The sequence below is a fragment of the Miniopterus schreibersii genome, assembly GCF_964146895.1.
Source record: "Miniopterus schreibersii genome assembly, chromosome: 12".
Taxonomy (NCBI): domain Eukaryota; kingdom Metazoa; phylum Chordata; class Mammalia; order Chiroptera; family Miniopteridae; genus Miniopterus; species Miniopterus schreibersii.
In genome coordinates, this window is record NC_138112.1 from 12,683,179 (window position 1) to 12,696,942 (window position 13,764).

Sequence of the window (13,764 nt, forward strand, 5' to 3'; positions counted from 1 at the left end):
GGGCTCCAGGATTGCCATCCCTGCTTCACCCTCTTTAGATTTCTCAACAGCTCCATGGCTTCTCGGTTCAGGAAGGATTTTTCTTTCCTAGGCACATCCTATTTACTCTACTTTGGTTCTGTCCTGATGAGTAGGAACATCTGTGCCAGTCGGAGGCCTTATGTTCATCTTTTTTAACCTGGTGTAAATGAAAAACAGCAGTTGAAATAAGTTGCCTTGTACCTCTTTCTTTGAACACTCAGAGGCTGATTCCTCCTAAAATTAATTTCCCAATTGGCTGGAGTGGAGATTGTGTCTAAGGCCTTCGATGTGCCCAGGATAGGCGTTCTCCCGAGCAACCGTGTAGAGCATCTCAGTGGATGCTCTTGATTTAATTGAGATTCACTTTTTTCTAGCTTTAAAACACCCGTTCCCTCCCAAGGAGGACGGTGAAGCTTTGAAGAGTGTTAGGGAGGGAGATAGTCATATCTATCCTGGATGTTTTCATAATGAGGTGAACATGCAAGGGGTTCAAGTGAACCTTGACAACAACCTTCGTAGTCTCCTCTAAATTAAATATTGTGAAGATGGCCAATCTGAAAGATGATGGATGGATGGCAAATAAACTGATATTTCTTAAGTGCCTCTTGGGTACCAGCACTGTGCTAGATCCTTCCTGCAGGTTGCCCTTTGGACTTGTCTAGGTTCTGGTAGTGTAATTAGTGGGAGCCCAGGAGGTCATGTAACTACCTTGCTGTCTCATAGCTTGAAGAGTCTGCGTTGGAGTCATGATATTCCCCTAAAATTCATACACGTCTATAATGGATCAGTATTTTGATAATCCTTTGATAGCTTTTTTTCTATTTGATTGACTACAATATTTTATCATTTTAAAATTTACTTTCTTGCCACTGAGAATTGGGTTTTTATCATAATTTGTTAATAAAATCTATGTTCTGGGATCTTGGTGTCACTTTTCTGGCTCCCTGGGTCTGAAACTCCAAGTTTAGGCCCTGTTGCCTAAATAGGTCTAAGAAGAATTTCTTGATCTGGAATTAAGCAACTCTATTTTCAGCCGTCACGGAGAGGCGAGGATTATAAAATTTGGTCATGAGCTGTTTAGGTATTGGCTTCAGACCCAATTTCTTGCTCAGAGCACTTGTGGCCCCTCTAGGTGGCTCCAGAACCCTTGCTCGAAATCTCTTGGATCACTGAGGATGTCAGGCTTGCCTTGCGCATGACCCCGGTTTCCTCAGTAAAGCCTCTCCCCGCTGCCCCCAGGGCTTAGGTTTATTATAGACAGCCAGTGAGTGTTTTATTGAACTTAATAGCTGGTACAAAAATAATTGGGAAAAATGTGGCTAGGAAATGCTATTATATTTGAAATTGGGAAATTCTGGGTAATTGTGGAGTGCCTCATATTAGTTCCTGTGGGGAAAATACATGGCAAAATGCATTGCGGGTTAATATTGTAAAGTGAAAACTCTTTGAGATAAATCAGCAGCTACATGTCTGCCTATGATGCTCAGAATGGGAATGGCACTGATTTGCTTGTAATTTATTTTTGTTATTGTTATTATTATTCTGTAGCCTCAGACGATTCAGCAAACTCTCAAGAGGACATTGCAGTATTATGAGCACCAAGTTATTGGGTAAGTAAAATGGATTTTGGTCATTACTGGGGGCAAATTAAAGATAATTACTCAAACATGGCTGTTGAGCGTGCGGTTTCCTGCCACTAGGTCAGCCTGATTTCACAGGGCCTATGCTCTCTCGTGGAGAGCCCTTGGGGTGACTTCCTTAGGCTTATTTGTGTTTAATCATTTTAAATAAAATTCTCTTTTGGCCTTTTGGCATTGCTTTTTCTTTTTTTCTTCTTGTGTTTTTATGCTTTCATTTTCATCCGCTGAATCTCATAATTTTGCCTTATGAATGTGGTAAGAATTAATGGTACCAACGGAGAGGCTTTAACTTTTCAGTAAAGTTTAATCAAAATTTATTACACGCTTAACACAGTTCAGTAAGAGGTATTGTTTTAGCTAGAGTCACATGCCACATGTTTTTCTTTTTATCTCCCGTTTGTTGATGTTGTGATATGGTGTAAAGTAAGACTTGAGGTCGAGAAAAAAATTCAGATCCTCACCAGTGCATAGAACTTTTAAGTAACTTTATCTCTTTTGTAGAGGGTGATGAGGATAATTATAATTATGACATCAAGGATTAGATGTCATTATTAAATGAGATAATTTCAATGAAAGTATTTTGTAAACAGAAAGCTTCAAATGAGTGAAAGGTATACCTTTGATTGGCTGTTGCAGAAAGCAGCTGGCAAATACAAAGTCTTAAATTTACTTTCCAATGTAATCTAGCTGTTTAAAATAAATTCATTGATATTAGAGGCATATTTTAATTAACCTTGTTAATATTCTCCATGTGCTACAGTGATTTATCTTTGTAAGTTTTTAAAAAATTTTGAGGAGTCGAGATACAAACCCTGGTACCTTTTGACATACTTTCAGAATCATCGAACATTTATGGTTAGTCATTGCCATGGGGATCAAGGGTATATTTTTGTCTATTAAGGTGTTATATAATTATTTTTTTTTTAAAAGGGAAGAAAACTTAGTAGAAAAATAATCTCAGTACCTAGTACAATGCCATATAGTTGAAAAGTGCTTGATGAATATGTTAATTGTCACTTCAAAGGGAATTGCTTTGAAACTTTGTCATGTCAATCCTCAAGAGTGCTTCACTAGGAAAAACATATTATTTAAACTCATGAGATGGCTTTTAATTTGAGGCCATTAGGGATTTTAAATGGTTTATCCTAATGGAGATAAAGAATGTAAGAATGTCAAATTATTCTCTTTCCACACATTCTAAAATAAAACTTAATCACTCTCATTGGATATGCCACTTTCCAAGTATGGTGTCTGGATTAAATTTGTCAATATACTTAGATCAGTTCCTGGTATGTGGTAAATACTACATGTTTGCTGTTAGGTTTATCATCGTCATCATTATTAATATCTTTATGACAATATTAGTAATCAAAGGCACATTATTTTCAGAAGTTATGAATGCCCTCTCTGATTTGAAACCAAATAATAACTGATGAAATAGTCTCCTTTGTGAACTAAACTGTGATTTCCAGGCAAATTGAAATCTTATAAATTTGATCAAATAGATAACTAAACTATATTACCATAATCAGCAGAAAATTTTTCCCCGGTTTTAAGATGGACTTGTTTTTTATCTAAATTACTGCTTCGACTCTCCTCCTCTCTCCTTCTATGTAGACATAACCTGTGGTGACTCTTTGTTTATCGAAATGGTCTTTTCTAGTTCTGTTTAGCGTAGACACAGTATGATGAAATTAGCATTTTTTCCCCTTGGGTGTTGGCTGCCTTCTGAGGACTTGAAGCACCTTTGCTCACTGCCTTTATTTCTACTCAAGCCCATGAAGACAAAAAGGGTGAGTTGGCAGAATAGTGTCACAGTTGCTTTTCTTGACTTTTCTTTTCCTTCCGTCCTGGCTTCCCTGTCCAGCGACCTCTTTTGACTTTTAGACTCCTTCTTTCGCCTTTCTTTCTCGTTTCAATACTGAAAAAGGAGAGCATCTATCACCACTGACATTTAGATTAACATGTATTCACACCGAGGTGGTGTTCCTCTTAAGAGAATAGTTTTCTCTAACTGTGAAAAGGAATTTTTTTTCCATTAAAGGGATTTCAGGCAGTAAGTGCTGGCAAGTATTATTTTGCATATTTCTGGGGAGATTAGGGAAAGAGATGCTCTTCCTAATCCCTGAAATGGGGCTTTGTCTAAGGCTTGTCTGGAGGTGGTTCAGCTCTTAGGTGCCTCCGGTTGGGATGATGAATCCAGAGGGATTCCAGGGAGCAGGAGTTAGCCCTACTTCTCGCCATAGTTTCTTAATCTGACCTCTAACCACTCACCTTCCCACCCTCCCTTTCCTGTCCTTTAAAGCTCTGCCCTTGGATCTGCTTTATTTATCAGAGCTCCAGGATTGCATGATTCCGTTCCTTGATGAATTCATATACAGTAGCCCATAGAAATCCTGAGAGGCATTTTTAGTCTCCAAGACCTAACTTGAATGCAGGGAGCAGCTGTTTAAAGGATCACACAGATGGAGGACTGGGAGGGAGTAGCTGATTGGAGCCTCTTGTTAGAGAGTAAGATAGCCTCTTTGTAGCTCAGCAACTTTATCTTCAAACGTTTGTTCTGTTCCTTAACTTATCCACTCACTTGTTCATTTATTTATTCATAGACATCATTCAAATTGGGAAATGAACACTAAAATAATTTATTCATGCAACGTGATAAATCTCTTCATTTCCACTGTCACCTAGAGGTTCCCATCTAGTTTTCTGGTGTCTACTCCTTTCCCTTAAAAACATATTCTCATCACAGCAAAATGATTAAAAAATAAGGTCCTGCCACTTTCCTACTTTAAGCCAGTGGTTCTCAAGTGTTAATGTGCATCAGAATCACCTGTCAAGCTTGCTAAAACTTGGATTGCTGGGCCCCACCCCCACAGTTCCTGATCAGGTATGTCCGGGAGAAGCTCAGGAATTGGCATTCTGGCCCACTGGTGTGGCTCAGTGGTTGAGCGTCAACCCATGAACCTCGAGGTCGTGGTTGGATTCACTGTCACGGCACATGCCCTGGTTTCTGACTCCATGCCCAGTAGGGAGTGTGCAGGAGGCAGCCAATCGATGATTCTCCCATTGGTGTTTCTCTCTCTCTTTCTCTCCCATCTTCTCTCTGAAATCAATAAAAACATATAAAAAAAACCCTGGCATTGTTAAAAAGCTTTTTTTGAAATACAATTCAAATTTATTAATCACTTGTGTTTGAAAAAAACATAAACACATACAAACACTCTATTTTTATTCATATATATATATATATTTTTAGGTGAGATACTAATATGAAGGTTTTATTTATTATAACTCAGCCAAGGAGTTGGCATTTCTAAGTTCCCAGATTATGCGGATGCTGCTGGTTCAGGGATAACACTTTGAAATCCCGGCTTTGGACCATATAAAGATGGACTGTGATAGGATAAAATCTGAATTCTTCCTATGACCGGTCCTCTGCCTACCTCTCTGATTTTGTTTAGTTCCACTCCCCCTATTTCACTCCACTCAGGCACTCCAGCCATCTGTCGGTATCTCAACTATACCAAGCTTGCTCAACCGCAAGGCCTTTGCATGCACTGTTTCATTTACCTGGAATGCTCTGTCCCCAGATGCTTGGTAGATTATTCTTTTTATACACTTAGGGGTCTATTTAAATGTAATCTTTTCAGAAGGACCTTCCCTGCTCACCCAGTCTAAAGTGGCCCTCCATCCCCTGCCTCAACGTCCAACCCCGTCCATTTTTAATTGTATTACTCTTCATTATTTCTTTTTTTCTTGTTTTTAATATATCTTTATTGATTTCAGAGAGAGGAAAGGAGAGGGAGAGAGAGAGATAGAAGCATCAATGAGGAGAGAGTCATTGATTGTCTGCCTAGCCCACAACCCGGGCATGTGCCCTGACCGGGAATCGAACCCTGATCGCCTGGATCCTAGGTTGACGCTCAACCGCTGAGCTATGCCCAGTCGGGCCATTATTTCTTTTCATAGTGCTTAGCATCAGCTTATATTATATTTGGTTATTTATCTTATTTACTTCTATATTCCTTTACCTTTGTAAATGCTTGGTACATAGCAGGGACTAACAATTTTAGGGGGCAGTGAGGGAGTGTGAATAAATGAATAAATTTGCTCTAGAGGTATGTACACAGAGGTATGTATATTGTGGATAAAAGAGTCAATTATGCTTGGGAAGGGGGTATAAAATGAGGGGTTGAAATAATCTCCAGGGTCCATTAGAGTTCTAAAATTATAGTGCTAGTACCCAGGACCCTGTTTGTTATGGCTAAATTACATTGATTAATCTGCGTAGTTTTCCATGAATGCTGAATGTTCTGCCACTGTGTGTCAGATTGACTTTGTCGTAAATTGTGATCGCTGTGTAAACTCTGCGCAAGCATGTTCGCTGGGACAGCTTCCTGCTCGGGTAGCACAGCCTTCTTCCTGCCACTGAGTGTGCATGGTTGTGCTGCTGTAACTCAAGCTTCTAGGGACTGGTCTAGGTTTTCGGGCAGCGTGGGGTGGAAAGAATAGTGAGAAGCAAAAGGGGGAAGCAGGAGATCCGCAGGGTGCCCCTTGGAATGGAAAGGAACTCAGGACCGAGGAAAATCTGGTTGGTGATGGCATTGGTGTCTGATGTCATTCTTGATGCCATCTTCTGCCTTGCATGTTTGCATTTCTCCATGCATGTTTGTTGTGTAGCACAGAGCAGGGGACTGAGAAAATGTGCTTTGGAAGCAGACATACCAGATTTATTAGACTTAAAGTCAGATTCTGCCTTTGATCCCACAGGGACAAATGACTTAAACCACTCTGAGCCTCAGTGTTCTTATTTTTAAAATGGGAATAATTACAGGGTTTGGGTGAAGTTGAAATAAAATATTAATGATAATAAGGTGTTAAGTCATATAACCATATAAAGTAGTACAGTGCCTGGTACACAAAGGTAACCAATACGTTTGTTGAATTATTACCCCTATTAGTACCTGACTCCTTGGCACCTCGATTTTTGTTGATTTCTTTCCCTTCATCCTTCTGTTATATCCTTGCCCTGTCCTTGAATCTTTAAAGTTTGGAATCAGCTGTTTAGCGTCAGGAGCTCAACATAAGCATGCCCAGCTCATGTTTTAGCTACAGCTTTCTTCTTACAGAGTTTGGATTTTTTTAACCTAAATTTCTGCCTCGAAAGTGCCTAATGCAACTGCTCTCACTCATGTTTATACTACACTACTCCTACTGGTCTATAGCTCACAAGAAATGGATTACTATGGCAGTGTAGACAAAGCAGAGATTTCTTTAAAAAACTATGATTGGAAAACACATGACGATCAATCTTTCTGAGGTGTAATGTTCGTTCATTATACATTTTAAACACTAAAGTATAAAGAAATATGTATTCGGAATGGTGCTGTTATCTTTATGCTTTTTGCCAGAATTAGCATCGTTGTGCTAATACATGGGTAGGACTGCTGCCAACCTCATATTAGCCTGGGACAGCATTTCCTATAGTCATCTAAAATTAAATTCTATTACTCCAATCATCACCGTGGGCCCTGTGTTTGTTTCATTCAGCCAACCTTCTGTTCTCTTTTTCTCTTGACAGTTGAATGGGGATTTAGCTAGAATAACTTCAGTAGAACATTAGAAGGGAAATTAGGAGTGGGGGAACCCTGGTTACTCCGGGAAACAAACTTCGGTGATATTATTTATGCTCCCATGGTCCGATTTTTGTAACTATAAATTTTGTTACCCAAAGCACAATCTAGCTTCCTTTTCATATATTTATAAAAAATAACTATCTTATTGAATAAAAACAAGAAGTTAGATGAAAGTTAATATCTATCGATTGCTCCCTGTGTTTGAGGCAACATACGGGGCACTTTACATCTGTTATTTTATGTAATCCTAACCATCTATTTCATAGAATCATTGTATAGATGAATAAATTGAGGCTGTGACAAAAATATTTTGTCCAAAGTCACACTGATGAAAATGGTGGCACTCGATTTAAAAATAACACTTTATTTGCCTGTGTTTAACGCCTGTGGTTCCCATTTCACCTTTTATTGAGTGAATCCTACATTCTAGAAACTATAGTAAGCATTTGCCTAACTGGATTTTTTTTTTTTTTAATATATCTTTATTGATTTCAGAGAGAAGAAAGGAGAGGGAGAGAGAGAGAGAAACATCAATGATGAGAGAGTCATTGATCGAGCCCATAACCCTGGCATGTGCCCTGACCAGGAATCGAACCCCAATCGCCTGGATCCTAGGTCAATGCTCAACTGCTGAGCCACGCCCGGCCGGGAGCTGGATTTTTGGAGTCAGATCTCCATGAGATGTACAGCCATGAAACCATTTTATTTTTTCTCTCCAATCACTTCAGACCTGCGAGCATGAGCCCCTTAGATGTTAGCTTGGGCACATTGCTCTGTTTTCCAAGTACATTCAGGGAGTATAAAGTCCACTTCAGACCAATTGAAATCTTTAATCTCATTTCCAATCTCACTCTCATATCCCTCTCTGGGCCAGGCTTGGCCTGAGGAACTTGGAAAGCAGTATAGAGAGGATCTGATGTGGTTTTTCACTCCGCCACTCCAGGCCACCCCTTCCTAGGTCCCTTTCTCTTCTGATGTGTGTGTCAGGCAAGAATGAAAAGGGAAGATTCCCTGGTGGTTGTAATAGTCCTTTCTTGGCTGTGATGTCCTCAGTGAGGTGCATGGATGGGCTCCGCTTTGCCTCAGAGGCCTGCCCTGGACCTGAGGCTTGCATGCCATGGTCTTGCTAGTGGGATTCTTGCCCCAGGCCGCAGTCTCTAGAAAGGGAAAACAGTGGGATGGGATGTCAAGCTTGCCTCTCCTTAGTGGCATCTACGAATCCATGGGAAACTCTTTTCTTTTTGCCTTGCCAAATGGTGGGAATGTAGGCTGTTTCCAGTTTGGCTCTGTTTCTTTTCTTTGCTCTAACTCTCTCTGGAAACTTCTTCCTCTACTCAGCCTGGCACAAAGGATGGTCCAGAATCCCTCCGCAGATGTTCACTGGGGAGTGAGACACCCAGCCCCAACCTCTCTCAGCACCTGGGCTTCCGCAGGGAGCGCTCCCTTCTCTTGTTTCCTCACTGGGGAGGGAAAAGCAACAGCAGCACTCTCTTCCCAGGCCAGGGACTCACTCTTCTCAGAATTTCCTTTTGACTTCTGTACATCCCTTTGCTTCTGTCACCTGCTGGCGGGGTGACAGTGGTGGTCGCTATTTGGTCATTTCTAAAGTTCTGGAGATGTCTGGTGATCTTGGCCACTCTTTTGGAAGGTAGGAGCTTTGGCGATTTAGCTCTAAGTCAGGCAGCTGGAGAAGTTCCATCAGCGTCTGGTCATACCAGCATTCTGTCGTCTAGTCCACCGAGGACTCCAGGAGGCATCTCCATCTCATGAGGGAGGGAAGTTAGACTAACAGAGTTTAGGTTACTTGCCCCACATCTCACAGATAGAATGTGGCACAAAATGTGAAGGGGCACAAGAGATGCACATTTTCAGTTACAAAGTAAGTCACGGGGCTGCAGTGTACAGCATGGGGAATCTAGTCAATAATATCGAGACAATCTTGTCTGATGACAGATGGTTACTAGACGTAGCATGGTGATCACTTCGTTATGTATATTAATGTTGAATAACTCTGCTGTATGCCTGAAACGAATATAGTATTGTATATTGATTTCGTTAATACAAAAAGAAAATAGTAAGACCATGATTCATAGGCTGTCAGAGTCCAATTTGATTGCTTCATATCCAAGCACCGGACTGCTGTCCGCTTGCCTGTCTGGGATAGAGGTTAAAATGTATTTACTTTCAGCACAGTTAGTGCCAATGCACCAAATTAGTACTGTTCATTCTTGTCCTAGGCAGCTCCTTTATGGAAACAGATTCCTGGCAGCTAGGAAACACTCCCATAAGGAAACATTAGTTACAAAAAGCGGAGATACCTTCTGGTTTTCCTCATTTATTATTTTGCAAACATAGCTTTCTTATTAATAATTGTCTCCGGTTCCAGGTCCACTCTGTTAATGCTGATGTTAATGGTGGGTTATGTCAGAAATTATGTCTTAAAGGTTCAGTTATTTTGAAGTGTGATTACACCGAGAGCATAGACTGCGTGTGCTTGTGCGTATGTACATGAGTGCATTTGCAGATGCTTAAATTTTTTTCTCCATATGCTAATTTTATTTTCTTCTTAGTTATAGGGATGCAGAAAAGAATTTCCACAATATCTCTAACAGATGCTCCTATGCAGACCACTCCAACAAAGAGGAAATTGAAGACGTCTCAGGAATTCTTCAGTGTACTGCTAATATACTCGGTATATTAACTATATATTTATACGGTTAAGAGAGAATGAACGAGGGGAAGAGGGAACTTTACGTGAATGTTTTATTTCCTACTAAAGAGAAGTTTGGAGGCTATGCGGATTGAGACCTTGTTTCCAAGTGATTTAATTTCAGCAGTCCTGAAGATGTTTAAGTGGAAATTACATGTGTGGCATTTACCTGGAGATTGAAGAACATTGTAGTAAAAATACTTACATCAGGGAAACTTTTCTAAGTATGCTTACCCTCCACTGAAATTGAGGATCTTTGTGTCCTCTAAAAGCCCATACATTAGTATTTCTATTTTATTATCCATTACTTCTGGGAGGCCCTGGTTGGGGCTGGAGGATGGGTCATAGGTGCTCATAGTGGACTCAGGGGCAGGGAGCAGGTCATTTACTGAGGTCTTCATGTCCTGTGTGTGGTAGTGTGTGTCTCTACCTTGAAGATACTAGTATTTATCACAGAGGGGCTGTTTCTGGATGCTCCCAAAATGACTAAGGGATGCTGTTGTAAACTGCACTGAATCACACAGCATTAAGGTATGGTAACGAACCATATTATCATATTACCTTAATATCTGATGTTCTTGGTGTGCCAGAGCTCTCTGTTGTATTATATGCGAAGTAGGTACCACAGCAGGCATACATCTTGCCCTGATGTCTCACAGAAATGGTTAGTGAAAAATACCTCTTTCAGTTTTTTGGTTTTCTAAAAATCTTTCTTTTTCCTAATGAACGAGGCAGGAATCCATGGAGTGGTGATGGGAAACAACACATCTTAGTGACTGACTCTGTACGGAACTCAAAATCATGTCTCCCTCAGAATCAGGGGGTGGAGACTGGGGCAAACTTGTTTGCCTGATTTTCTTTCCCTTTAGGGAAAGTACTTTCCCTGGAGACATCTGAGTCCCTTCTACAAACACATTCCAGGTGACCTCGACCCAGATTTTTCTAAACATATATATCTGACTACTAGAGGAAGACCTGGCTTTTACACTCAAGCTGGCACCCTAGCATCCATGACTGCATTCTCATCATAGGTAACTTTTGTAAATACAAAATACTGTACTAAGAACATAGAAGTTTTGTGAGGGGAGTTATATAGATATATACTCGGTTTGTCCGTAATAGCTGCAAGACAGTGTAAAGGAAGGCCAAATATTTACTTACCTCAGTCTTACGATGACTGTAGGGATGTTGTACTACCCAGTAAATATTATTGGAGAAGATGAGGGACACGAATAAAGGAGGAGGGATTAGGCATTACCCAGGAGCTATTCACAGTTTTCTGATTTTGTCTTTTCAAGGAATCTCCCATCATTAACATCTTTTTCTCTTGACACATTGTGATTTTCAAGGGGTGGGTGAGATGATGCCCCAGTACGAAGGCTGTATCAGAATCTTGGCAGAGGGATGTTTAGTATCCTGGAAAGTTGCTCTTATCCAGTTTATAAACATTTCCTTGCCCCTCACATCTCCTTTCCTTGTGCTCCCTACCTTGAGAATCAGTGAGTTAGAGGGAGTATGAGGTGTTCAAGATAATAAAGATATAAGGAGTGCTAATGGCATCTGAACCATGACTTGTAAACTCGTCAAATTCACAGACTCTAGGTCGGACAATTTGACATGGTCAACACCAGGTGACGCTGTGGCCCAGCACAGCTTAGTTGCCCTGCAACAGTTGCCATGAGATGCAGGTTAAGTGGTGAGCAGAAAGAATCTGATGATATTAGGGAATGAGTAGATTTAAGCTAGGCGCTTATAATTTAGAAGGTGACTGTATAACAGGGTTTGGATTTCCATAAATATTACATTTTTTTTCTAGAAAAGAGAGATTAGATCTGATTATATTCCCCTCTACGTAATCATGGGCTGTTTCTAAAATGTAAAAAGCGCAGTCTTGTAAGATTTAAATTTCTGAAGAGTAAAACTAAATGCCTGTCACCTGTTGACCACATGCTGGCTTGGATCTAACAGGTAATTATGGGCCTAAGAGGTAGCTATTCTCTTTTGAATAATGTCCTTTCAGAACTCTTGAAATATAGACTCTCTGAGGACAAAGATAACAGCTTCATTGGTCATATTCAATGAAAGCTTTGCTTTTCCCCCTGTTTTTTAAAGATTGATTTGAGAGAGAGAAAAAAAACATTGATTTGTTATTCCACTTTATTTATGCATCATTGGTTACTTCTTATATGTGCCCTGACCTGGGATCGAACGCCTGATCTTGGCGTATCAGGACAATGTTCTTAGCTGAACCACCTGGCCAGGGCTCAGTGAGAGCTTTGTTTTTAACAAGTCATTGAACTATGATTAATCTTGGTTTGCTTAGATTTTATCTTTCTAAAAAATTACATTTAAATTCTCCTGTGTAATCATTTATGAGAATGCAAGAATTGATTAACTCACTGGACAGAAAAGCACTATACAAGAAAGGAAGTGTTTTTTTGAGTGTGGCGGGTTGACATGGAGAAATAGTTTCGACCAGGTTAAGAGAAATTTGGATGCTTGGAAACCTTCTCTGTGGATGCCAGAGGGCAGTTTTCCAACTCTGTGATTTATATTCATCACCAGAATGTGGTTAGAACATTGGTGGGTTGGGAGTGGTGAATACATATTTTTCCCACCTTCTTAACCTAGAAATGGTAGAGACTAGAACTGTGTTTGCTCACTCATCTCTAAGTTATTTATACTTCACCTGTTACCAAAAAAGATTTACAGTCATAAGTCAGCAAATATGATCAGACTAGCAAATTTTACTGTTTTCAAAATGATCATCTCTATAGATTTACTATAAACTCCTATAGATAGTTTGATTATTTACTGGCTCATCACATTGAAGTTTGAATCTAGTGGTTGGCATGGAATAAAAAAGGAACCCGAAGAGAGGGAGCAAGCTTGCTGCAGAAGACCAGTGATGCCTCTGTCCTGTCCCAGCTTCCCTGAAAACAAAAACAAAAACAAAACCACCACGCATGCTCATCACAGAGTGGTTCATGCCCACTAATAATAAGAAAGGACTTTTTCCAGACAGCAAGATTTTTTACCATTTATTTCTCTTTTGTTGGCTTAGAAACTGGTTGTTGCTATTTCCGTCTCATCATTTACAAATTAGGAATATTAAGTACAGACTGCTCCCTGGCATCTATTTGCTCATTTGGGTGCCCTGGCAGCCCCTGGGACCATGCAGTATAGCACTCTAAATAGGCTTTTAAACCAGAAAAGATGGTTGTGAGCCATGCCCTCTCTGATGAAGACTTTTAGCGTTGAATTTATTGCTTTATTTGGTCCACGTCTTTTGCATACCAAAGTGATCTTCTAATTTTCGTTGTCTGAAAAATGTAAACCTTTTCCAGCCATAATCTACAAAGCCCATTTTTAGCTCCAATTAAGTAGTAAAAATGTGTTTATATGCTTGCGAGTTGCAGCATCAAGCATTTCCTTGGGAATTGTGACGGTCTAATGGTCTGACGAAGCATCTGTGATAAAGCATGAACGCGTCTATACCACGTGCCGCCGCCTGGTCCTGTGGCATGGATTTAGATAATTGGGGGACAGAGACAGAGCTAAGGGGGAAGGATAATAAAATGCATAGCTCCCTTTGCCGTAACACAATTTAAAATGAACAAGTGTTATGACTCCTTCAGTTTTAAAGGGGTTGTGGGTGTTTCAGGGTAGAGTGTCAAGAGCTGTGAGTGGAGCCCGGCCGGTGGGGCTCAGCGGTTGAGCATCGACCTAGGATCCAGGTCATGTTTCGATTCCCAGT

The 13,764-nt window shown here is 40.3% G+C and overlaps 1 protein-coding gene across 1 annotated transcript in view; it reads left to right on the plus strand.

Annotated features, from left to right (window-relative positions):
• The window catches only part of GUCY1A2 (guanylate cyclase 1 soluble subunit alpha 2), a gene marked incomplete at its 5' end in the record, with an annotated part of 250,131 nt that overhangs the window by 28,134 nt on the left and 208,233 nt on the right, over positions 1–13,764 (plus strand). The window contains 2 exons of the mRNA XM_081155011.1: positions 1,570–1,631; positions 9,868–9,989. Coding sequence (XP_081011137.1) covers positions 1,570–1,631; positions 9,868–9,989 — 184 coding nt within the window. The remainder of the gene's footprint in view (positions 1–1,569; positions 1,632–9,867; positions 9,990–13,764) is intronic.